This window comes from Chiloscyllium plagiosum, unplaced genomic scaffold (assembly GCF_037043375.1).
Source record: "Chiloscyllium plagiosum isolate Xiang-an unplaced genomic scaffold, Cpla_swu_hap1 HiC_scaffold_17, whole genome shotgun sequence".
In the NCBI taxonomy this organism is placed as follows: Eukaryota; Metazoa; Chordata; class Chondrichthyes; order Orectolobiformes; family Hemiscylliidae; genus Chiloscyllium; species Chiloscyllium plagiosum.
Window position 1 is genome coordinate 24,806,360 of NW_028270155.1, and position 25,001 is coordinate 24,831,360.

At 41.9% G+C, this 25,001-nt stretch overlaps 2 protein-coding genes across 2 annotated transcripts in view; both read right to left on the reverse strand.

The window, feature by feature from the left end:
* The window catches only part of cdh13 (cadherin 13, H-cadherin (heart)), a 1,096,178-nt gene that overhangs the window by 953,423 nt on the left and 117,754 nt on the right, over positions 1-25,001 (reverse strand). The window lies entirely within an intron of this gene.
* The window catches only part of LOC148147291 (uncharacterized), a 32,923-nt gene continuing 19,393 nt past the window's right edge, over positions 11,472-25,001 (reverse strand). The window contains exon 2 of the mRNA XM_087996122.1: positions 11,472-11,606. Coding sequence (XP_087852248.1) covers positions 11,472-11,606 — 135 coding nt within the window. The remainder of the gene's footprint in view (positions 11,607-25,001) is intronic.

The window sequence follows — 25,001 nt, forward strand, 5'->3', positions numbered from 1 at the left end:
CACCATATAGCCTGTTTAGCGTAGGGGGTTTCTTAAAATCCTACACTCAGCTTGGAAAATGGCCTGGATTGCCTGCTTGATCCCATAAACACTGATTTATAAAAGGCAAGTATAACCCTAACATTCACATGTTAGCTGAAACGTGGATGAGGGGTCATTTTCCCCACCAAGCTTAGTCATTAGGATTTTTTTTAAAAGTCCAAAGAGAGTCTAACGGTACAGGTAGCTAATCAATTGGTGGGTGAAAAAAGGAGTCTGGAAGCAAAGCAGATCTATCCTGAGAAGTAGCTAAAAATTGGGACACAAGATCTACAGAATTGTTTTGTTTCTTAAACCATAATCGATACCAGACAAGACAATGCTGCCAATGGGACAGTTAACAGAGGAAACACCCTTAAGCAAAAGTGAGGACTGCAGAGTCAAGAATGTGGTGCTGGAAGAGCACAGCAGGTCTTGCAGCATCCAAGGAGCAGGAGAATCAATGTTTCGGGCAAAAACCACTGTGAAACAAAGAAACCCATTAGGTGTGAACAGTATTCAATTTTAAAACTTTAAGTAAGTAGACCTCTTTCAGAAAGCGTGCTGAGGTTGGACATAGCTACAGCTGGAAATGTGTTGCTGGAAAAGCGCAGCAGGTCAGGCAGCATCCAGGGAACAGGAGAATCGACGTTTCGGGCATAAGCCCTTCTTCCTGATCCAGCTCTGATCTCCAGCATCTGCAGACCTCACTTTCTCCCCTGGACATAGCTATAGAAAAGCAAACAACAATGCACATAGTGATAAATGGTATAGAACAGTCTCTATTAGATATTGAAACCAAAAGTTTCCTAGTGGCAAGGAATGATTCCAAACAAACATTCTGGCAATACAGACATATAGTTCAATGGAAGTCTCTTGAATTTTAAGCAAGTATCTCAAGCACTGTGGCTGTCGAATCAGTGCTTACAGCCAGCAGGCATTCAGCTACGTGGTTCAGGGGGCATTACACTTAACATTATAGCAACTTCAAATACTGGGGAAAAAACTTCTTTGTATACTTCTGTGATGATGCTGTGGCTTTGTGTATTTTGTCTGGTTTCTTTTCAGAGACAATACTCAGCAGCTTTTGTAAAGTCTGCAGTAACGTAAACAGTTTGAGACATCTAGCGGATTTTATTTTTTTTAAACTTGGAACAATAGAAGCAACCTTGATGAGTGTGGCCAGCTCTCACAGACCAGGATTTCTAGCTTTTAAAAAAGTTTCTTAGGTTTAGCTTAAGGCAGAAGCTGCTGGAGTTTTGAAGTGGAAGTGCTTTTATCCCCTATCTCCATTACAGCTCAAAGCTGGAGTTTCTCTTCCTACAGCCAACGTTACATGTGAGAAAATGCAGATCCTGAATTCGCCTTTTTGCCAAGAGGTGTGTGTATGAGATGTTATTAAATTGGAACAGTTAATTAGCAAGTTCCGTATCTATTATTCCATTTAGTTTTCCAATAGAATTAAGTTATTCCAAGTTCTTCGTTCTTTTGTTGGAGTTCAATTATAATGCTTGAATAAATAGTGCTTTGCTGAATGCAGAGTAGTTTGATGAGTCAAATTGCATTTGGAACACAGCACTTCACATTTGCCTTAAAAAGAAGAAAAAGTTAGGATCTGGGCTACATTCTTAAAATATTTTCAGGATGCCTGGTCTGGTCCATTCCCTTTCATGTTCTAGAATTTTCTCTCTCTTATGTCGAAGAGCGTCTACTGACCCCAATCTAAGGCAAAAAGGTTGAAGAGATTAAGCAACAAAAGGATCATAGAAAAGCCAGGAGATATTTTGCTGGGATCATAAGCTAATAGCAGAAACTGAACAAAGTTATCTCAGGAGGCTCTGTTTTATGTCAGAGTGAAAGAAATGGAAATGAAGTAGGGAAGAGGGGATAATATTAATAAGTCTCAAAATCAAAAGTGCTTGATAGTCTTAGCTATAGTTATATTAATTTGAGTTACAATAATTATGCATGTCTGTACGGACGAAGGAGCTCAGGGAATTGACAGTTGAACTGCCAGAGAAACAAGTAGGCCAAGGCTGAGATCAAAATAAAGGTGGAGAGGTGTGTTGCAGATTGAGGATTACACAAACTCTGCGGAAAGCTTTGTATTTTGAGAAACTTTTCTGGGTGATTAGGAGGAATGTATGCATGAATAAGGCAGTCTTTTCCAAACCTCAAAACATTCCAAGTGGCTATTTGTGCTACAAATGAAAGAGGTGATTGTAATTGCTTCAGCACAATGCTTTTAACTGAAAATTTGAATGAGCAGAGCTCAGGTTTCACAGTTTCATAGTAATAGAAGCAGGAGTAGGCTATTTGACCCATCAAGCCTGCTCTGCCATTCATTAAGATCACAGCTGATCTATCCATTATCTCAGCTCCTCCTACCTGCATTATCTCCCATAACTCTTAATTCCCCAACCACGCAAAAACCCATCCAACTGTGCCTTGAATATATTTAATGAAGCTGCCTCTACTGCTTCCTTGGACAGAGAATTCCATAGATTCACTCTCTGGGAAAAGCAGTTCTTCCTCATCTGTCCTAAATCTACACCCCTAATCTTGTTTTGTGGTCCTAGACTCACCCATCAGTGGAAACAATTTGCCTGCCTCTATCTTATCTATCCCTTTCATAATTTTATATGTTTCCATAATATCCCCTCTCATTCTTCTAAATTCTAGCAAGTATAGTTCCAGGTGGGTCAACATCTCCTCATTGGGTAATCCCCTCATCTCTGGAATCAACCTGACGATCTCCTCTGCACTGCCTCCAAAGCCAGTATACCCTTCCCCAAGTAAGGAGACCAGAACTGCGCATAATACTCCAGGTGCAGCCTTACCAACACCTTGTACAATTGCAGCATAACCTCCCTGCTCTTAAATTCAATCCCGCTAGCAATGAAAGTCAATATTCCATTTGCCTTCCTGATTACCTATTGCACCTGAAAATCAACTTTTAGTGATTCATATACGAGCACTCCTAAGTTCTTCTGCACAACAGCATGCTGCAATCTTTCACCACTTAAATAATATTCTGACCTACTATTTTTACTTCCAAAGTGGATAACCTTACATTTACCAACATTGTACTTTATCTGCCAGACCCTTGCCCACTCACTTAACCTATCTAAATCTCTCTGCAGGCCCTCCACATCCTCTGCACAGTTTGCCTTTCCACTCATTTCGTGTTATCAGCAAATTACTCTCTGTCTCCTCTTCCAAATCGTTTGCATATATCATGAATTGTTCCGGGTCAAACTCTGACCCCATGGCACCCTGATGACTACTGAACTCCAACCAGAAAAATACCCATTTATCCCAACTCTCTGCTTTCTATTGGTTAACCAGCCCGCTATCCATGCTAGTACATTCCCCGCAACTCCATGCATTCTTACCTTATGGATTAGTCTTTTATGCAGCACCTTATTGAATGCCTTCTGAAAATCCAAGTATACAACATCCACCTGTTCTCTTCCATCCACCGCACTTGTTACTCCCTCAAAGAATTCCAGTAAGTTTGTCAAATACAACCTTCCCTTCCTGAATCCATGCTGTGTGCTCCCGATGGAACCCTTTCCATCCAGATGTCTTACTATTTCCTCTTTAATGATAGCCTCCAGCATTTTCCCAATGACAGATGTTAAGCTAACTGGCCTATCATTACCTGCCTTTTGCCTTCACCCTTTTAAACAATGCATGACATTCGCTGTCTTCCACCCTGCCAGGACCTTCCAGAAGTCTAGTGGATGTTTTTTTAGATTACATTACAGTGTGGAAACAGGCCCTTCGGCCCAACAAGTCCACACCGACCCGCCGAAGCGCAACCCACCCATACCCCTACATTTACCCCTAACCTAACACTACGGGCAGTTTAACATGGCCAATTCACCTGACCTGCACATCTTTGGACTGTGGGAGGAAACCGGAGCACCCGGAGGAAACCCACACAGACACGGGGAGAACGTGCAAACTCCACACAGTCAGTCGCCTGAGGCGGGAATTGAACCCGGGTCTCTGGCGCTGTGAGGCAGCAGTGCTAACCACTGTGCCACCGTGCCGCCCACTTGGTAAATTAAAACTAGCAGAATGTTCTAGACAACAGAGGCAGCAACTAGACCATTCATACCACTTGAGTGGATGTATAGTGAACGTCAGACAATGGGACTACATGACCATAAGATGTCAGAGAATTAGTCCATTCAGTCCTTTAAATCTGCTTCATCATATCCTTTGATCACCTTACTGATTAAAAAATTGTTTCTAATTCTTGCAAATATTTAATGACCTATATGCTACAGCCTTTATGGTAAAGAATACCACAGATTCATCACCATTTGAGAAAGAAATTCCTCATCTCTGTCCCAACTGGGGCACCTCTTACTTAGGTTATGGCCTCTGGTGCTAGACTAACCCTCAAGGGGAAAACAACCTCTCAACATCTACCATGTCAAGTCTACTTTTTGTACCCTAGAATGCATCCCATCAGGTCCAGGGGAGTTATTGATCTTTCGCCCCATTAGTTTCCCTTGCACTTTTTCTCTAGTGAAGTTATTGTATTTATTTCCTTTCTTCCTTTTGCCCTTTGACTGTTTAGTTGGATAATAATATTTTCTTATCTGCAAGAAAATTAAATCAGATTGCAGCACAGCACAGTGAACAGCTAGTTATGAGAAATTCACTTCTGGATCACCATAGTACCTAAAGTCAGACAAGTTAAACTAAAATATTCAACCTCTCCACTTTCCAAAGAAGAACTTCCAATGACAATAAAGCCCACGTATTCAGTAAGAATGAATCCTCAAGCATTACAACTGAGGGAGGGAACAAATTAGGTTCATCAACAATTCAGTGGCTGAGAGGGAAGGAGAATGTCCAAAATATTCAAGAACTTCAACTCATGGGATTATCTACTCCAACACAGAGCCCAATGTGGAAACTGAAAACATTCCATTGGCACAAATTGAAGGCATGGCTCATTCAGCTCCACAGAAGATCTCACTAAGAAGAGACAAACAAGATACAAAAAATCCAAGATACTGCAAAGTAAAAGAAAGTGCCTGCCATAGATGGACCACTCTGACAGCAATAACATACCTCAAAGCTTTTGAGGCAGGACCTATGGGTTAAAAATCCTTCAGTTCAGAGGAGAACCACACACCTCAGATTGTATTCAGAACATTAACTCTGCTTCTATCTTTACAGATACTGCCACACCCGCTGAGTTTCTCCAGTATTTCATGTTTTATTTCAGATGTCCAGCAACTGCTATTTTTTGCTTTTATTTGTAAAAAAAATCAAAGAATTAGCAGTAACTGTGTTAACACAAAATCTAAAATATATCTTAAAATCTAATAGTATAGGGGAAAGTCTTGGAGGGGAATGGCTGCATCTAAAAGGGTTAATACTCTATTGTGGGGGGAGACACCACCCATTCAAATGATGTCAATGAGACGTGATCTGATTAATGAAGGAGCTTGTAGGAGACAAACCTTGGGCATGTGTTCTTAAGAATGTCTGCGTAGTTTTGCGATCATGTTTATGTAAATAGTTGCTGTTATGCAATAAACAATAGTTCTTATTCAAAAAGACCCTTCTTGTTAGATCAAGATGGTGGATATTCATCTCACATCTGGCCACTTCAGGCTTGAAGGAATCCACTCACAATTTAAATTGAACTAACAGGTGAGACAATTAATGAACAACAGTTGCACAAATTTTGTTTTAATATAAATGCACTCCTCTAGATCAAACACTGAAAATGCTGCAGAAACTCAGAAGGTCAGGCAGTATCTGTGGAACGAAAAACAGGGTTAATGTTCCAAGCCCAGTATGGCTTTTCTTCAGTCTCCAATCTGTTTCAGATTTCCAGCATCTCCTTTTATCACTCCTGTAGATGCTCCTGTACAGTTACAATCACTGTGCACTGTGTATCTTGCTTACAAAAAATATCTCCAGGACTTCACTGCACATGACCCCTCAGCAAAGTTTTCAGAAGTCAAATTTTACCCAGCAAATTTATAAATAGACAAAAAACTTAACAACTTCAAAAAGTGGGGCTCACAATACAAATTGTTCTGATTGAGAGTTGCTGTGGAGATGTAACAGATCCTTCAAAGTTCACACATGAATATGATGGCAACATTAAATTTGTTTTTAAAGAACAATTGGTTATCAGAAACCATTTAGTTTACATTGAATGAGGAAGTGGAAAAGTTGTGCAAAGAAAATAATCTAAAATCCACTTTAAATTCTTACACTATGCTCAAAGAAATATTAATTTGTGCAAACTGGATGTCAATGTACAAGGCAAATAACTGCACCATTTTATTTTCAACATTGTTTTTCCATCTCAGGATAGTTGATGGCTATACTTGTACTAAACAAAAATAGTTGAGCAGGCTCCAGTGACTGATATAAATCTACAGCAGAGAAAAATTTCCATAAACTTGCCTTTAATTTGCACCTTAGATAGTTTTTCATCAGCTTGGCTGTGATTTGAAGACTGAACTTTTAATTTCTCACTCAGGGTGGCATTGTTTGGGCTGCGATTCTGTGTTTTGGTGTTAAGGTATATTGTTGAGAATGGTATAATGTGACTACAACCATATATTGTACCTTATAAGTACCTTAAAATTAGCCCATTTATATCTCAGCTCCTTGGGACCCCTACCTTCCCGATGAAGAGCTTCTGCTCAAGATGTCGACTCTCCTGCTCCTCGATGCTGCCTGACCAGCTGTGCTTTTCCAGCACCACACTTTTTGACTCTGATCTCCAGCATCTGCAGTCCTCTCTTTCTCTCAGCGCATTGTACCTGTCCCATCCCTGATCCAGGAGCACTTAGCGCTGATACTGAATGAAATACACAATACATTGTGCAGTATTTTAATGCCCAATGTGAGCATCACTCACTTATAGGATACAAGTATCTATTAGCTCGCAGTTGTTATTGCAGTGATTTCAGATTGAACATGGTGCTGCCTCACTTTGGAAATGAACTAGCAAGGTGTGGAGATGAACAAAACTATAAGTCCAGTCATTATTACCATTGAGTTTCTTCAATCAATACCAATTTTCTTCAATCTACCTTCAGTCCACAATTTATTTTTTCAAAACAGCCTAATAGGAAGTCAAAAAAATTAGTTGGACAATGATCCCATTTTGTTAAAAACAAATTTACACCCTTTTTTTGCTTTCCGATGCAGAAATACACTACCCGCTTCCAAGAAAATACTAGTTAAACAGATTTTTATTAGCATTTATATTAGCAATCTGCTAAATCAACATGCACAGATGGAACAAGGACTCAATTGAAAGTCTTCAGAATACAGCCAGTAATTCAGTTGCAGGACTGATCTGCAATTGGAATCCAATAGGACAGTCTGATTCAGGTATTAAAAATGTTTAAATCTGATGGTTCATTAACCACATAGCTCCTTGAGAAACCAAAAACCAGTGGGTTAGTATTGAAGTCCAGAGGCTTGCAATTATGTGAATACCTCATCGTCACTGTTGATAATTTGCTCATGTCCTCTCCAATTGACTACTGTGTCCAAGATTTCTTTTCTGTAGCAAAAGGTCTAATAATAATTTTAAAAAACATACATGACTAAATTGTTACTCACAATTTTTATTTTCTGAACTGTGAGCGAGAGTATTTCAAAGTTAACCCAAGAAATGGGTCATTCCATCTCCCTAAAAACTATGTATATGATGACCACTAATGCATGAAAGAGATAAACGAAATAATACTTTGACTTTAAATACTTTTTCCATGACTAAAAGCTATTATGTAGCTCAGTAAAGACTGTCTGTTTGATGGAGAGCCTAAGAAGGCATTAAAGACATTCTGCATGTGAGCTTCCAGTTATACAAATGTCCAATCAATAACATTGATGGGCAAAGAAAAGATAATTGGCAAAGGTTATGTTACTTGGAAAACGAGAGAACTTTTCATCCTGTCCCACAGAACAGATCACCTACAATAATAGCTTCGGGTGAACAAAAGTTCATCTGAATTAACAGTCTCAGATTTGCAATCATGGTGAGCCTTAAGGCTCAGAGGAGAGACCCCATCTTATTTAGCCAAAGCAACTACATGCTCCTCTAAGTGGTTAAGTTCCACAAACAGGTGCTCTGCGTGCCCACTTGGAAATAAAATGAAAGGCTGTTAGATATACAAGATTTCACCCAGCTTTGGAAATAACTAAACATGTGTCCATTTTAACTTTGCAATTAGAGGCAGAAGTGTAGAGTATCAGAAGAAATTATGCCATTTTATTATTTCAGAACAATGTATTGTTGCAGAAGAAAATAATATGTTGCAGTATTTACAGATGGCAGCTAAGAATGTTGGACAATCTCAGTCAATGTTTATTGCATTCTTGGAGGTAAATCACAAAAGCAATACCATTAAAATCGCGGCTTCACTTGGAATAACAATATGATCCTCTAAGGGTGAAGCTGAAGCTATTGCAAAGATTCCAATAATACTTTGAAGAAATAAAATATAGAACATATTAGAAAGCAGGCTGCATCTGGTGAGACAAAGAGAGAGAAAATGGCTAATGTTTCAGATCAAATGAGCTTTTATCAGTACTTCCATTGATGCTGCCAGTTTTGCTGTGTGCTTTTATTTCAGATATCCAGCAATCATGGCCTCTTTCTTTTCTTGTATACACGGATAAAAGGTGTTTTTGGCCAACAACTGACTTTGATTAAATATTTCTTATCAGAAAATTTCAGTCCACTGATCATCTTTTCTAACTCTGGAGGAAAGATGGCCCATACCGACTCCTGATGTCAAGTCAGCAGCATCCTATTTTGCTTATTAATGTAACAGATGGCAGCTCTGGAAAGCATTTATTTTAAAATCCAAGTTCCTACACTACATGCAGGAGAGTCAGCCAAAACCTAAGCAAGTGGAAGTATGATAAACAGATTATAGGAAACCTGTATCATTTTACTTCTGAAATAGAGTTCACTTGTAACCCTGCTTTTGATAAATCCAATGAAAATACTAACAAATAACAAACAAAGACTTTCAGTTGGAAAGTTCACTTTGAGACAACAGGGCGTCTGCAAAAGCACTTAACAACTAATTACGTATTTTCAAATTGTGGTCACTGTTGAAATGAAGGAATGTCAGCAGCCAATTTGCACACAGCAAGCTTCCTATCTCAAAACAGGGACATGATTATGACAAGCAATGTGTTTTATTGTAATGTTGATTGAGGGATAAATATTGGCTAGCACCCCAGGGACAATTCTACTGCTCTTTTTAGAAATAAACCATGGGATATTTAACATCTATCTGAAAGCACAGCAACAGCTTAACATCTCATCACACAAATGGCACTTCCACAGTATTGCACTGGAATGCTGGCTTTCATTTTCATACTCAAGTCTTGGAGTTGGCCTTGAACCCATAAACTTTTTATTCAAAAAAATGGGGAAAAAAAATCACACTGGAGCCACGATTAACACAACACTGAATGTGAAGTGCTCACTCAGCAGCCAGCCAGTGTTCACTCATGGTTCATTTAATTATACGGTTCTTCCTTTCATCGAAACGATAATGTTCTGAAAATTAAATCAATCATTGGAGATCGATTTGCTAGAGTAGTTTGTTTCAAAACATTATATAATTAGAAAGCAGATATCACTGCAAACCAATTGATTTTATTTGTCTGTGCAGCTTGCAAACCCAAAGCAGATTAACTGGAAGGTGGCTTTGCAGCATTATATTACCTCATTCCTGAGGAAGGGTTTTTGTCCGAAACGTCGATTTTCTTGCTCCTCGGATGCTGCTTTTCCAGCACCACTCTCATCTTGACTCTGATCTCCAGCATCTGCAGTCCTCAATTTTGCCTTGCAGCATTATTTACCCACAGTACATGAAGTCCTTAAAAATCATCTCCTTAAAGATCAAGCCCTGGGGGATCCAAAATGGAAGATCTTTTTGCAGAGCTCCATACCACAGCGCAAGTAGGACAAACATTTAACCAGCCCTACACAGACCACCCCGATACCCTGAGATTCTGGAAAGGTCATGGACTCCCAGCAAACTGTAAAAAATCAACTTACCTTGGTTTTCACCGTCCAGGGACACTAAAGAAGGGAGGGGAAGAGTCCAAGGCTGGGCCCTTGGCACAGCCTGCAGGATCCTCAGACCCAATTTCTTACCAGACCCTGGTGAAGGAGCTTGCAAAATCTCGTGAGATGTTGGGTAAGCAGATTGAGGAGAAGCTGGCCCTGATCGCTATCATGCTGCAAAAGCATCAACAGCAGCAGGGAGTCCTGGAGAAGAGAACAGATGAGGTTGAACACAGAGTTGCAGTGGTGGAAGCTGATACTGGTTCCTCCATGGATAGGATACAGGTCCGTAATTTGCTTGACCAAGTTGATGATCTCAAGAATAGGGGCAGGAGAAAAAAAATATTCAGATCGCTGGTCTACCGGAGGGTAAGGAAGGTAAGGGCCGGCGAAATTTATTGAGGACTGATTGCCGAAATTCCTTAACTTGGACACTGGAATGAGAAGCTTGAAGATAGAAAGGGCTTTCCAGGTCACGGCGTGGAGGTCAGGTCTGGACTAATGTCCTCGTCCGATCTTGGTCTGGTTACATCATTATAGAGATAAGGAGAGAATTGTAGAAGCTTCCAGAATCCAGGGGAAGGATCTGAAGGCCCTAGTTTATGAGGGCTCTAAGATCATGTTCTTCCAGGACTTCTCAGCCGCAGTGATCCAGAAAAGAAAATCCTATGACGATGTCAAGAGAAGACTGAGGGAGCTGAGAATCCAGTAATCTCTGGAGGTATCCAACGGTGCTTTGGATCACCTGAGATGGATCTGTACATCTCTTTGACACATCCAAGAAGGCAAAAGACTTCGTGGACAAATTAACTTCATCTGAACAATTTAGTATATACAAATAGTCGTGTTATTTGGGTATGTCTTTATTTTTTCTTTTCTTAAAAAAAAGTCCCAATGGGCCTTTCTTTTCCTATCTGGTTTATTGGTAATAATCTGGTCTAAACTATTTGGTGGCAGTTGAGATGTGTACTTTCAATTTCTAAGTTATACCAAAGGATGGGTGGGGTATCTACCTTTCTATTTTCAAAATTTCTTTCTTCACATTGTTATTTCATAGTGTATTTTCTTTCTTTTCTGCTTGTGTTTGCGGTGTGGCTCTAGCTAAGAGGAGGGGAAAATGGTTGGGATGGCTAGATGCCTACTTATGGGCAGTTTATACCTGGTTCAGGAATTTAAATGTCCGGGCTGCAGTTTTGGCAGTGGGATGGGAAGTTGGATTTTGGGATGTGTAGGTGCTCCCTTTGGGCAGGGGTTGAGTTCCCCTATGCAGCATCATCAGCATTTTGCTTATTGGTTTGTTTTTTGGTTTTTGTTCTATATAATCTTTGATAGCTTTGCAGGTTTGTTAACTGCAGTGGCTTTAGTTTATGTAGTTTTTATGTTCGATAGGTCTTGCGACATTAAGGCTCGGCGATTTGTAATTTGAGTTCCTCTTCTCTGGAATCCAAATGTTACTGCAGAAGGTAATGGAAAATGACTTGATTAAATGATGTACCTGAAACATCAAGGGGAGTCAGTAAGCAATTAAGACAAAGAAGTATTTTCAAGTCTTAGAAAGGAAAATATGAATATTGCTTTGTTACAGGAGACACACTTGGATGATAGGGACCATTTGAAACTACAGCAGAATAGCTTTGATCGGTTTTACTTTTCATCTTTTAATACCAGAAGTAGGGGAGTGGCTATATTGGTTAGGAGGAATCTCCCATTTAAGTTACTACAGTGAATAAAGACATGCATGGGAGGTTTGTAATCCTCAAAGCCCTGATAAACGGGGAAGAATATGGTGTTTGAAATGTTTATTGCCCTCCGGCCCTTCCCCTGCCACCGCAGGAGTTACAAAACCTGCGCCCACACCTTCCCCCTCACCTCCATCCAAGGCCCCAAAGGAGCCTTCCACATCCATTAAAGTTTTACCTGCACATCCTCCAATGTCATTTATTGTATCCGTTGCTCCTGATGCTTTCTCCTCTACCTTGGGGAGACTGGATGCCTTCTCGCAGAGCGCTTTAGGGAACATCTCCGGGACACCCGCACCAATCAACCCCACCACCCCGTGGCCCATTTCAACTCCTCCTCCCACTCTGCCAAGAACATGCAGGTCCTGGGCCTCCTCCACCACCATCCCTCACCACCCAATGCCTGGAGGAAGAACGCCTCATCTTCCACCACAGGGCATCAATGACTTCACCAGTTTCCTCATTTCCCCTCCCCCCACCTTACCCCAGTTCCAAACTTCCAGCTCAGCACAATCCTCATGACCTGTCCTACCTGCCTATCTTCTTTTCCACCTATCCGTTCCACCATCTTCTCTGATCTACATCTTCATCCCCACCCCCATCCACCTATTGTACTCTTTGCTACCTTCTCCCCAGCCCCATCCCCCTCCCATTTTTCTCTCTACCCTGGAGGCTCCCTGCCTTCATTCCTGATGAAGGGCTTTTGCCCAAAAAGTCAATTTTCCTGCTCCTCGGATGCTGCCTGACTGGCTGTGCTTTTCCAGCACCACTCTAATGTAGATTCTGATTTCCAGCATCTGTGGTCCTCACTTTTGCCTGATTGGTAATATTACCCACTCCTATTAAGGACGTTACAGTGGGCCCGAGGCATGGCAAATGGATCCCTTTATCCTCAAGGATAATAAGTTTGTGGAGTACTTCTTTAGGGAATTTCAGGTGTTCATAGAAATTAACTCAGGCTCAGTTAGTAGCCTGTCCATCCTTAGGAAAACTGCCAAAGCCTATGCTAGGAGGTTAGTTACTTCCTATAAAAGCAAGAGGTGCAGGAGGCTGTGAGGCAGCTTCAGAGTGGAAAGGCACCCAGTTCTAAATGGACTTGCCAGCGAATTCTATAAGGAATTTATAAACATATTGTCAGGCTCGATGCGCAACATGTTCAATGACTCATACAGTCATGATCGTCTCCCGCCATCTCAGAGAGCCAATATTTTGCTTATTCTTAAAAAAGGGAAGGTTCTGGAGGACTGTGCTTTGTACAGGCCCATTTCACTCTTAAATGTGGACTTCAAACTCCTCTCTAAGACTCTTGCATTAAGGCTGAACACTGTGTTACGTTCTATTGTTAAAGAGGACCAGACAGGCTTCATAAAGGACTGCAGATTCTCCAATAATGTTAGGAGGGTGCTTAATGTAATTCAAGCATGTCAATAACAGTCAATATAGGGATTGGGGATTTCTCTAGATGTAGTGAAGGCATTTGACCAAGTTGAGTGGCTCACCTTTTTTATACTCTGGAGCAGTTTGGCTTGGGCGAAGCCTTTATAAGGTGGGTAAAGGTTCTCTACTGTGACCCTCTCACTGCAGTCATCACCAATGGGTATAATCAAGCAATGTTAGCATTTTTAGGGGCAGCCAGCAGGGCTGTCCCCTTTTGCTGCTGCTTTTTACATTGGTGATTGAACCATTGGTGGAGGCCATTCGTAGGGACCGGCTCCAGAAGTGGGGTCAAAATTACATAAGATTTCGATGTCCACGGACGATGTCCTCATTTTTTTGTGAAATCTAGCAAATTCAGTGCCTCGCTTGATACAATGCATCTGCAGGTTTGGCACCTTCTCGTAGTACAAGATTAATTTTGCAAAATCAGACGCTATGCCTATGGGCTTACAAAGGTGTTAGGTCTAGAGGGCGAATCTCGATTCCCATTTAAGTGGTCACGGGGTAAGGGGGAGGGGGTTGTGTGTATTTGGGCAAATTCATCACTCCTGTTCTTGATGACTTATTCAAAGCTAATTTTGTTCAATTATTCGACAAAATCAAACAAGGCCTTCAAAGATGGGAGGCGCTTCTGGTCTCATAGCGCTTATTAAGATGAATATTCTCCCCCGTTTGTTGTACCCTATACGGATGCTCCCCCTGATTATCAATAAGCAAACGTTCAGGAGACTGAACGGCTGGTTCAGCTGTTTTATTTGGCATCATAAATAGCTCCTTATTAAATTAGCTAAACTGCAATTACCTCACAGACTGGGGGGAGTGGATCTCCCAGACATTAAAAACTATCAACTTAGCTCGCTTTTATCTTACGTGAGTGATTGGGCTTGTGGACCCTCTTTCAATATGATTAGGTATTCAAACCTCTCAGGAAGGGTGCCCCTTTACTAGCTTGCTGTTTTTGGACAAAATGAGTACAGTTAGAGAATATTGCCATAACCCAATAGTTATCAATACTGTTAAAGCATGGAGGGCAATTCGGAAGAGGGAAGACAATATTGGCAAAACATCTTTCCTTCCACCTATAGTGGGTATGCCAGGTTTTCCACCAGGGATGATAGATTCAGGATTCAAACATTGGGCAGCTAAAGGTGTGCCTTGCATGGGCAATTTATTTGAGGGAGACACAATGATGTCCTTTGATCAGTTAGCACGGAAATATGAGCTATCTAACAGGGACCTCTTTCGATTTTTTTCAAGTTAGGGATTCTATTCAAAAAAAGACTACACCTTTGACTGATTCCTACAATTCCAACATAGAAAGGAGGGTGCTCAGTGCTAAGAATACACTTTCTGTCAGCACTTCATATCAACAAATTGGGGGACACGGCCTCTCAGATGAGTTCAATCAACTCTGCAGGGTGTGGGAGAGAGAGCTAAGTGTTGAGGTCTCCTCAGAGGCATGGGAAGATATTTGGGAAAATGTAAGAAAGATATCAAATTGCAATAGGACCCATGCTTTACAGTTGAAGATTCTCCACAACGTCCACTTGGCTCCAGATTGTTTGTCAAAGTTTAAACCAGGGATATATTCATGTCCCACGTGCAAGGTTGGTATGGTCACTCTTACTCATTGTCTCTGGTCCTTTGGTAGGCTTCAAACACACTGGAGTGCTGTGGTGGGTGCAATGGAGGGGATTTTGAGTGTAAGGGTGGAGAAGGGACTCAGCTCTCCTACTTGGCCTGCCCAGTGTGCTCCCTGTAGATGTGCATAAGAAAAAACTGTTCAACATCCTCACTTTCTGTGCAAGAAAGGATATCTTGTTCGGCTGGATATTCGAAAATCCCTCGTGCCTGTCAGGTTGGCGTAAGATTGTTATGGAGCATACCCCCTTGGGTTTTCTTACAAGTACACCACAAGAATGAGAGTTTCTATAAGACATGCTGGCCCTTTTTGGAATACCTGGGCATAGATCTGTCTGCCACACTAATAACGGCTTTTATATTGCAGTAATGATTGTGCCTTATGAGTCCAATATAAGGGGAGTCCAATATGAGGGGAGCTGTAAACGTATGAACAGGTGAAAATTAATGCTCTCACTATTCGAGAGTTACTGTTTTGTTTGGCTGAACTGAGTTATTATTATTTATTGTTTGTTGTTGGTTATTATTTATTTCATTAAGTAGGTAGTTGGAGTTTATATATATATATTTATACATGTGAACATGAGGACGGTTTGGGTTTTTTCACTTCTTTTAGTGTATTTTAAAATATATTGCTTATATTGTTTTGTTTTATATTTGTCGTAATATTAAAAAATCTATTTTTCAATAAAAATATATTTCAGGAAAAAAGATCAAGCCCCGCTTTCCAAATCTGGATGGTGAGTCTGGATGTTGTTCAGTGGCAAAAGTAGATGGTGAGCCTGGATGGCATCCAGCCCAGCTTGGGGGAAAGTGATGCCTCGCAGGAAAGGCCAGCATGGAGCAATTGTAGGTGCATAGATATAGAAGGACTATACTGTTAAACTTTTAACTGTATTTCTTTATTTTTCTATTTTGTACACAAGATAGTGCCAGGAATGGCGGCTTTCTAGCCTTTCCACTGTACTCCTGTACTTCACTACACAAGGCAATAAACCTAATTCTAATTCTAAAATTTCTTTGTATAGTTGATGCCATCTAACTACAAAGCTGAAAACATAGATTGCCAAGAGCTTTCACCTCGAAGGTGGCTTCAAGACAATCAACATCTAACAACCTGCTCTGAAAACACTGCTCTCATTTTGACAGTTGTGACAACTTGCCCCATCTAACTGAAATATGCCATAACATTCTAAAGTAAACAATATTCTAGAAAAAGCAACCTAACATTCTTTCAAACAGTCAATTTAGTCTACTTCAGTGTTAATGAATCTTTTAAGAATTTTCAGGATCCAGATTTGGATCTTCATCAACAATTATTCATGTCTTTCTTGGGCCATACCCTGACTGTGTATAAAGCTTAGTTTTTAAAGATATATTAGAGCCAGCCAGGCAAAACATTAATAACATCTTCAAATGGAAACTAGTTACTATACCTCTGCTTCATATTGAACTGTCATAATAGCACATGCCACAAGATGCATTTCAGAAACAAGAAAGGCACATTATCCTCTAAACTGGGAACTTTAGTATAAATGTACATTTGACTTACAACACAGTACATGCAAAATATATACCCCTTTGATCTCTCATTTTTCCAGCTTGAGTAATGGACATTCTCAAACAAACTACCTCCCCATCTCAAAACGACAAACTACTAGGGACCTGTGCACAAGGAAACATTTTCCATTGCAAATTTCAACTAAACAGAAGCAGCTAAATTCTTGAGATAGCCAAAATAACTTTGATGTCAAAAATCTATACTCTCTACAGTGAACTTACAAGCATTAAAAAGAAAAAAGCTATACCATAGTGACGGCAGAAAAGGAATTCTGAATGAAAGCTCAAGTTGCCGTTTTGATGTGAAAGAAGAAATTGAGCAGACATTGGATAGCTACTGCATAGTAACTGGAGAGAAAGGAGAATGGAAAATCAAAGCTACTGCCTCCTTTTTCTCTCACTGCTCTGTGATCTCAAAGCAAGAGTGCCCATTTTGAGCTGGTAAACCTAAATGGGATCATTTTGACTTTGAGAGGGAGAATATAACACATTACAGTGAAACAGCAGCATTTCATAAGCCTCTTGACATTTTTTCCAAAATTGCCCCCACAGTATTTCCATATACAGAAACAAAGCTGACTAGTGCCTACACCTCTACTGATCTCTAACAAATAAATTGCAGGAACTATTTACAGCTCAATGCAGTCACCAATGAGTCAACTGCTCCTACTGGAATTGGGCAGCCCTTGCTTTTAATCAGTAGGTACTGTTATCAATTTACATTGATAATAAAATGTTGATGGCTTACTGATAGGGCTCTGGAGAATGATTAGAGTTTATGTGATACTAGCAATTCACTTTGACTGCTCTGCACACCAAGACTAGAAGAGACACTGGGGTAAAGTTGTTCTTCAATAGTAGCACAAAATGAGCAACAGGAAATCAACAGCTTGTTTTATACCCCAGTTGAAAAACTCCATTGGGATGCAAAACTGGCGTGTGATTCATTATTGTCCATTTAGTGCTATTGCTCAAGACTAATTTCAGCCCCCACCAGCTTTGCATGTTCATAGTTAGAAGAATATAATCCTCTGCTATTATTGCTCATGACACCTTACAGAGTTCATCGATATAAACTGTCAAGAGATGAGGGTGTCAATGAGTGATTCAAGGAGAAAGTGAGGACTGCAGATGCTGGAGATCAGAGCTGAAAATGTGTTACTAGAAAAGCGCAGCAGGTCAGGCAGCATCCAAGGAACAGGAGAATCGACGTTTCGGGCATAAGCCCTTCTTCAGGAATGAGGAAAGTGTGTCCAGCAGGCTAAGATAAAAGGTAGGGAGGAGGGACTTGGGGGAGGGGCTTTGGAAATGCGATAGGTGGAGGGAGGTCAAGGTGAGGGTGATAGGCCGGAGTGGGGGTGGGGGCGGAGAGGTCAGGAAGAAGATTGCAGGTTAGGAAGGCGGTGCTGAGTTCGAGGGATTTGACTGAGACAAGGTGGGGGGAGGGGAAATGAGGAAACTGGAGAAATCTGAGTTAATCCCTTGTGGTTGGAGGGTTCCTATGCGGAAGATGAGGCACTCTTCCTCCAACCGTCATGTTGCTATGGTCTGGCGATGGAGGAGTCCAAGGACCTGCACGCCTTGGTGGAGTGAGAGGGGGAGTTGAAGTGTTGAGCCATGGGGTGGTTGGGTTGGTTGGTCCGGGTGTCCCAGAGGTGTTCTCTGAAACGTTCCGCAAGTAGGCGGCCTGTCTCCCCAATATAGAGGAGGCCACATCGGGTGCAGCAGATGCAATAAATGATGTGTGTGGAGGTGCAGGCGAATTTGTGGCGGATATGGAAGGATCCCTTGGGGCCTTGGAGGGAAGTAAGGGGGGAGGTGTGGGCGCTAGTTTTGCATTTCTTGCGGTTGCAGGAGAAGGTGCTGGGAGTGGAGGTTGGGTTGGTGGGGGGTGTGGACCTGACGAGGGAGTCACGGAGGGAGTGGTCTTTTTGGAACACTGATAGCGGAGGGGAGGGAAATATATCCCTGGTGGTGGGGTCCGTTTGGAGGTGGCGGAAATGACGACGAATGAAACGATATATATGGAGGTTGGTGGGGTGGTAGGTGAGGACCAGTGGGGTTCTGTCCTGGTGGCGATTGGAGGGGCGGGGCTCAAGGGCAGAGGAGCGGGAAGTGGAGGAGATGCGGTGGAGGGCATTGTCGATCATGTCTGGGGGGAAATTGCAGTCTTTGAAGAAGGAGGCCATTGGTGTTGTACGGTATTGGAACTGGTCCTCCTGGGAGCAGATGCGGCGGAGACGAAGGAATTGGGAATATGGGATGGCGTTTTTACAGGGGGCAGGGTGGGAGGAGGTGTAGTCTAGGTAGCTGTGGGAGTTGGTCGGTTTATAGCAAATGTCCGTGTTGATTCGGTCGCCCGAGATAGAAATGGAAAGGTCTAGGAAGGGGAGGGAGGAGTCTGAGACAGTCCAGGTGAATTTGAGGTTGGGGTGGAATGTGTTGGTAAAGTGGATGAACTGTTCAACCTCCTCATGGGAGCACGAGGCAACGCCGATATAGTCATCGATGTAGCGGAGGAAAAGGTGGGGGATGGTGCCAGTGTAGCTGCGGATGATGGACTGTTCCACATATCCTACGAAGAGGCAGGCATAGCTGGGGCCCATGCGGGTGCCCTTGGCTACTCCTTTGGTTTGGAGGAAGTGGGACGATTGGAAAGAGAAATTGTTCAGGTTGAGGACCACTTCAGTCAGTCGAAGGAGGGTGTCAGTGGAAGGGTACTGGTTGGTATGGTGGGAAAGGAAGAAGCGGAGGGCTTTGAGTCCTTCGTGATGGGGGATGGATGTGTACAGGGACTGGATGTCCATGGTGAAGATAAGGCGTTGGGGACCGGGGAAGCGAAACTCATGGAGGAGGTGGAGGGCGTGAGTGGTGTCCCGAATGTAGGTGGGGAGTTCTTGGACTAAGGGGGACAGTGATTCAAAAAGAGTTTTCTGGAATTGTTGCATTTGGGATGTAATGAAATGGAGGTTGCTATGAACTTTGATTTCTAATCCTCAATGAATCAGATTATGACAAATACACTGTACATCACTGGAATGCCAAGTGATTTCTGCATCTCTTGTACTAAAAAAAGAAACAGCCTTATTTTCGCCATCCTTACCTCCTTCACTTCTTCCGTTCTGATGTCCCTAGTATGACAACAGCTTATTTATACAGTGCCCTTAATGAAATAATAAAGGTGCTTCACATAAGCAAACGTAAAACCAAATGTGTGACATTGAGCCACACAAGGAGATGAGGTTAAATTATCCAAAGCTTGGGTTTAAAAAGTTATGTTTTAAAGAGAGGGAAAAGGCAGTGGAGAAGTGTCAGGTATTAGCAATTTTTGAGAAGGTGAAACATAGACACACACAAGAATTCTCAGAGGCATGGCATTCTAACCAGAACTCCATCAATAAACACATCAATTTAGATCCCATCTACCTTTGCTTGAAAAAAAAAGAACTGGAAATGACATCACCCACCTTAAGAAACCAAGACCTACAAGTAGAGAGGCAGGACATACCAACAGTGCTTCACTGGAGACTCTCATTGCTGATGTTACCTAATATGGTGACAAAAACAAACCTTCAAGCTCAGCGAGCCAACTTACAAACTTAGGTGTAAGGTATGTTTTCCAGGGCTCAAGGTCGAGGCAACTGAAGGCACAGCCATCAATAGTGGAGCAATTAAACTCAGAGTTACACAAAGGGTCAGATGCAGAGGAGACATCTTTGAGGGTAGGGAGGCTGGACAGAGAAACAGGGGACAAAACCATTGAAAAATTTAAAAGCAAGGATAAGAACTTTAAAACCAAGACACTGTTTCAACAGAGATCAACATAGGTCAGTGGCTAAAGGGGTGAGAAGGGAATGCAATTTATTGTAAGTTAAAAATATGGGCAGAAGAGTTTTAAAATGGCATCAATTTACAGAGAGCACATAGGATAACCAGTCAGGAGTGCAGTGAGTTAGCTGAGTCTAGAGTGAACCAAGGCATGGAGGGAGTGTTCCAGCAGATGATTTGAGTTGGAGGCAATGTTGAATGATACTCCATTAGTGGAAATTAGTCAGTCAGTCTGAAATGCCAGCATAAACTTTATTAACAGAGCTAACACTGAGCTAACTCTTTTTCTTGTTCTCTGAAAAAGATCACACTGGATTTAAAATATAACTTAGGCCCACTCTCCACAAATGCTGCCAGACTTACTGAATTTATAATATTTTCAGTTTTTGTTTTTATATAACACCCCCACTCCCCCACACACCTACCATTGTTGTGTATGCTTTCAGTCCATCCTCTTGATTCTTCTTAAAACTCATTTTCTTCACAAAATATCTGGTTACTTCTAATCACTCCTTCTTTATTGAAATAGGTAATATTCTAATTTGGTGTTCTGACTGACTCTGCTGGAACTAATTAATATTGCAGGGAGTTATTTTACTACATCAGTCCTGGAGGGCTGTAAGGAGGTTGCTGGGTTATGATGTCAGAGAGCTTAAATGATGATAAAACTGAAAATGTGCAGAACTCCAACTCTAGTGACAAGAATTTGCAGTAACAAAAAAAATCATTGTGACATATTAAGATGCCAGTGCCCATTGCCCAGTGTAATTTTTCTTACTAAAAATCTTAATTTATCTTTATCTGAGCATGTTCATGCTTTACGAGAGCTGGAAATTGAGTTCCACATCCAAATTAAATCACATATTCCAAATGGTATTATTTAATCCAGAAAATCAAAGACCCAAACAAAAACTCAAAATGTCTTTTAGAATTAATCTGTATTATTGGAGTTTGTCCCCAGAGCAAGTGGTGTTAAGGAATTGTTGTTTGTGTCCCTCGCACATCTATATTTCTGATAGTTTCAATTCAGTTACTGTAATGATTTATTGACTCTGGGAAAAGGATGAGATTGTTCAAGGAGTGAGGAGTGGATAAGAAAGTAATCAGTTATCTATGCTGAAAGAGTATTGTTGTTTTGTACTGTTGCACTATAGTCCTATAGTCTGAAATGTCTGTTGCTATATATCTGTATTGAGTGACAAAGATATCAACTTGGCACTCACTCTGCTCCAAGAGACAATGCTTCTTAACTGAGCAGTGTAGGTTAGAATGTAGAGCTGGTTGCAAATATAGCTTGTCAGGTCTGTCAAATGCCTTGAATCCAGTAACCCTGAAGAATGGTGAGAATATATCAACCTGTAAGAGTATTGATGTTGTAAAACAAAAGTAATGTAAAAATACAACAAATGCAGACAAAATTGGCTTAAATTATATTCTCAAAGTATATCTATTCCCCTCAGTGATACTGAGCTACATAAGCTTTCAAAATGTATCACAACAAGTAACATAAAGGCTGGGTGATATAAAAAGGTAATACACTGCTTTGAGAACACAGACATCAGGAGGTTGGTTTACAGCAAGTCTAAGCCTTGGGCAAAGCAATAAAAGGGAAGTAACCATATACCATGAAAACACATGGGAACACTTTCCATTATTTCATAATGTGTCCAAACAAATGAGTCATCTGAAAATATCAAAAAATCAAATCATTGTGAAGGAAGAAGGTTGTACAATGAGATATCATGCTTTCACTTAGAGCGAGAGCAAGAGTGAGAGCGAAAATTAAAGAGAGAGGGAGAGAAATTATGTATGCCACCTTTGTATGCTGCCTCACTAACTTGCACTCAACCACCACTGTGACCTTCCCTGATAACCTGCATTGATTTTCAGTGAACAGACCTCCTGGACTTACCATGGCCTTCCCACAAACCAAGCTGGAAAGACAGCTGACTGATGGATGATCAGGCCCCTGACTGCTCTTCATATGCAGCTCCCCAAAGGACTTATCTCTAATCACCAGACTGGTGGGACCCTGCATGTGAAGAACTGACCATGACCCCCTTCCCTGGACTGTAGTGACATAGAAAGCCTGAGCCTGACTGCCTCATATGGCTAACTGAGTGGTGTCCAAGCTCCTGAACTGATAACAGGCACTGCCTCAGACTGACTGGACTGAGACCTCCTGACTGATGACAGTCCTCCTTGATATGACCGAGGACTATTCTATCTAGAGTTCAAGACATGGTCGTTTAGTTGAAATGTATTCAAAGTGTTTGCTGAGTAAACTACTGGCACATATTGCATGCGTGTCATACAGCAACATGTCCATCACTTTGACTGTTCATGACCTGGCGACCATGACAAAAAGAATTAGGTTAGCTGTTTGTCAGGATGCCCAAGACTGTAGGGAGGCTGTGGAGAAGGTAGCACTGACAGGGACTACTTGCAGACACAGAGATGGGCTCAAGTGCGTATACTTCAACGCAAGGAGTATCAGAAATAAGGTGGGTGAACTTAAGGCGTGGATCGGTACCTGGGACTACGATGTTGTGGCCATCACTGAAACGTGGATAGATGTGGGACAGGAATGGCTGTTGGAGGTTCCTGGTTACAGGTGTTTCAGTAAGAATAGGGAGGGTGGGAAAAAAGGAGGGGGGGTGGCATTGCTAATTAGAAATGGTATAACGGCTGCAGAAAGGAAGTTTGAGGGGGATCTGCCTCTGGAGGTAGTATGGGCTGAAGTCAGAAATAGGAAAGGTGCAGTCACCTTGTTGGGTGTTTACTATAGGCCCCCCAATAGCAGCAGAGATGTGGAGAAACAGATTGGGAAACAGATTTTGGAAAGGTGCAGAAGCCACAGGGTCGTAGTCATGGGCGACTTCAACTTCCCAAATATTGATTGGAAGCTCTTTAGATCAAGTAGATTGGATGGGGCGGTGTTTGTGCAGTGTGTCCAGGAAGCTTTTCTAACGCAGTATGTAGATTGTCCAACCAGAGGGGAGGCCATATTGGATTTGGTACTCGGTAATGAACCGGGACAAGTGGTGGGCTTGTTAGTGGGTGAACATTTTGGTGATGGTGAACACAATTCTGTGACTTTCACCTTGGTTATGGAGAGAGATAGGTGCGCACAACAAGGTAGATTTTATAATTGGGGGAAGGGAAATTACGATGCTGTAAGGCAGGATTTGAGGAGTATACGTTGGGAGCTGAGGCTGTCAGGGAAGGATGTGGTGGAAATGTGGAACTTTTTCAAAGAGCAGATACGACATGTCCATGATATGTATGTACCTATCAGGCAGGAAAGAAATGGTCGTGTGAGGGAGCCTTGGTTGACGAGAGAGGTTGAATGTCTGGTAAAGAGGAAGAAGGAGGCTTACATAAGGTTGAGGAAACAGGATTCAGACAGAGCAGTGGAGGGATACAGGATAGCCAGAAGGGACCTGAAGAAAGGGATTAGGAGAGCTAAGAGAGGGCATGAAAAATCGTTGGCGGATAGGATCAAGGATAACCCCAAGGCATTTTATGCGTATGTGAGAAACCTGAGAATGACGAGAACGAGGGTAGGTCCGATCAAGGACAGTAGTGGGAGACTGTGTATTGAGTCGGAAGAGATAGGAGAGGTCTTGAACAAGTACTTCTCTTCAGTATTTACGAACGAGAGGGACCGTATTGTAGAAGAGGAGAGTGTGAAATGGACTGGTAAGCTAGAAGAGATACCTGTTAGGAAGGAAGATGTGTTGGACATTTTGAACAACTTGAGGATAGACAAGTCCCCCGGGCCTGACGGGATATATCCTAGGATTATGTGGGAAGCAAGAGAGGAAATTGCAGTACCGTTGGCAATGATCTTCTCGTCTTCACTGGCAACGGGGGTGGTACCAGGGGACTGGAGAGTAGCGAATGTTGTGCCCCTGTTCAAAAAAGGGAATAGGGATAACCCCGGGAATTACAGGCCTGTTAGTCTTACTTCTGTGGTAGGCAAAGTAATGGAAAGGGTACTGAGGGATAGGATTTATGAGTATCTGGAAAGACACTGCTTGATTAGGGACAGCCAGCACGGATTTGTGAAGGGTAGGTCTTGCCTTACAAGTCTTATTGAATTCTTCGAGGAGGTGACCAAGCATGTGGATGAGGGAAGAGCAGTGGATGTAGTGTACATGGATTTTAGTAAGGCATTTGATAAGGTTCCCCATGGTAGGCTTATGCGGAAAGTCAGGAGGCATGGGATAGAGGGAAATTTGGCCAATTGGATAGAAAACTGGCTAACCGGTCGAAGGCAGAGAGTGGTGGTAGATGGTAAATATTCAGCCTGGAGCCCAGTTACAAGTGGAGTTCCGCAGGGATCAGTTCTGGGTCCTCTGCTGTTTGTAATTTTTATTAATGACTTAGATGAGGGAGTCGAAGGGTGGGTCAGTAAATTTGCAGATGATACGAAGATAGGTGGAGTTGTGGACAGTGAGGAGGGCTGTTGTCGGCTGCAGAGGGACTTAGATATGATGCAGAGCTGGGCTGAGGAGTGGCAGATGGAGTTCAACCCTGCCAAGTGTGAGGTTGTCCATTTTGGAAGAACAAATAAGAATGCGGAATACAGGGTTAATGGTAGGGTTCTTAGTCAGGTGGAGGAACAGAGGGATCTTGGGGTCTATGTACATAGATCTTTGAAGGTTGCCACTCAGGTGGAT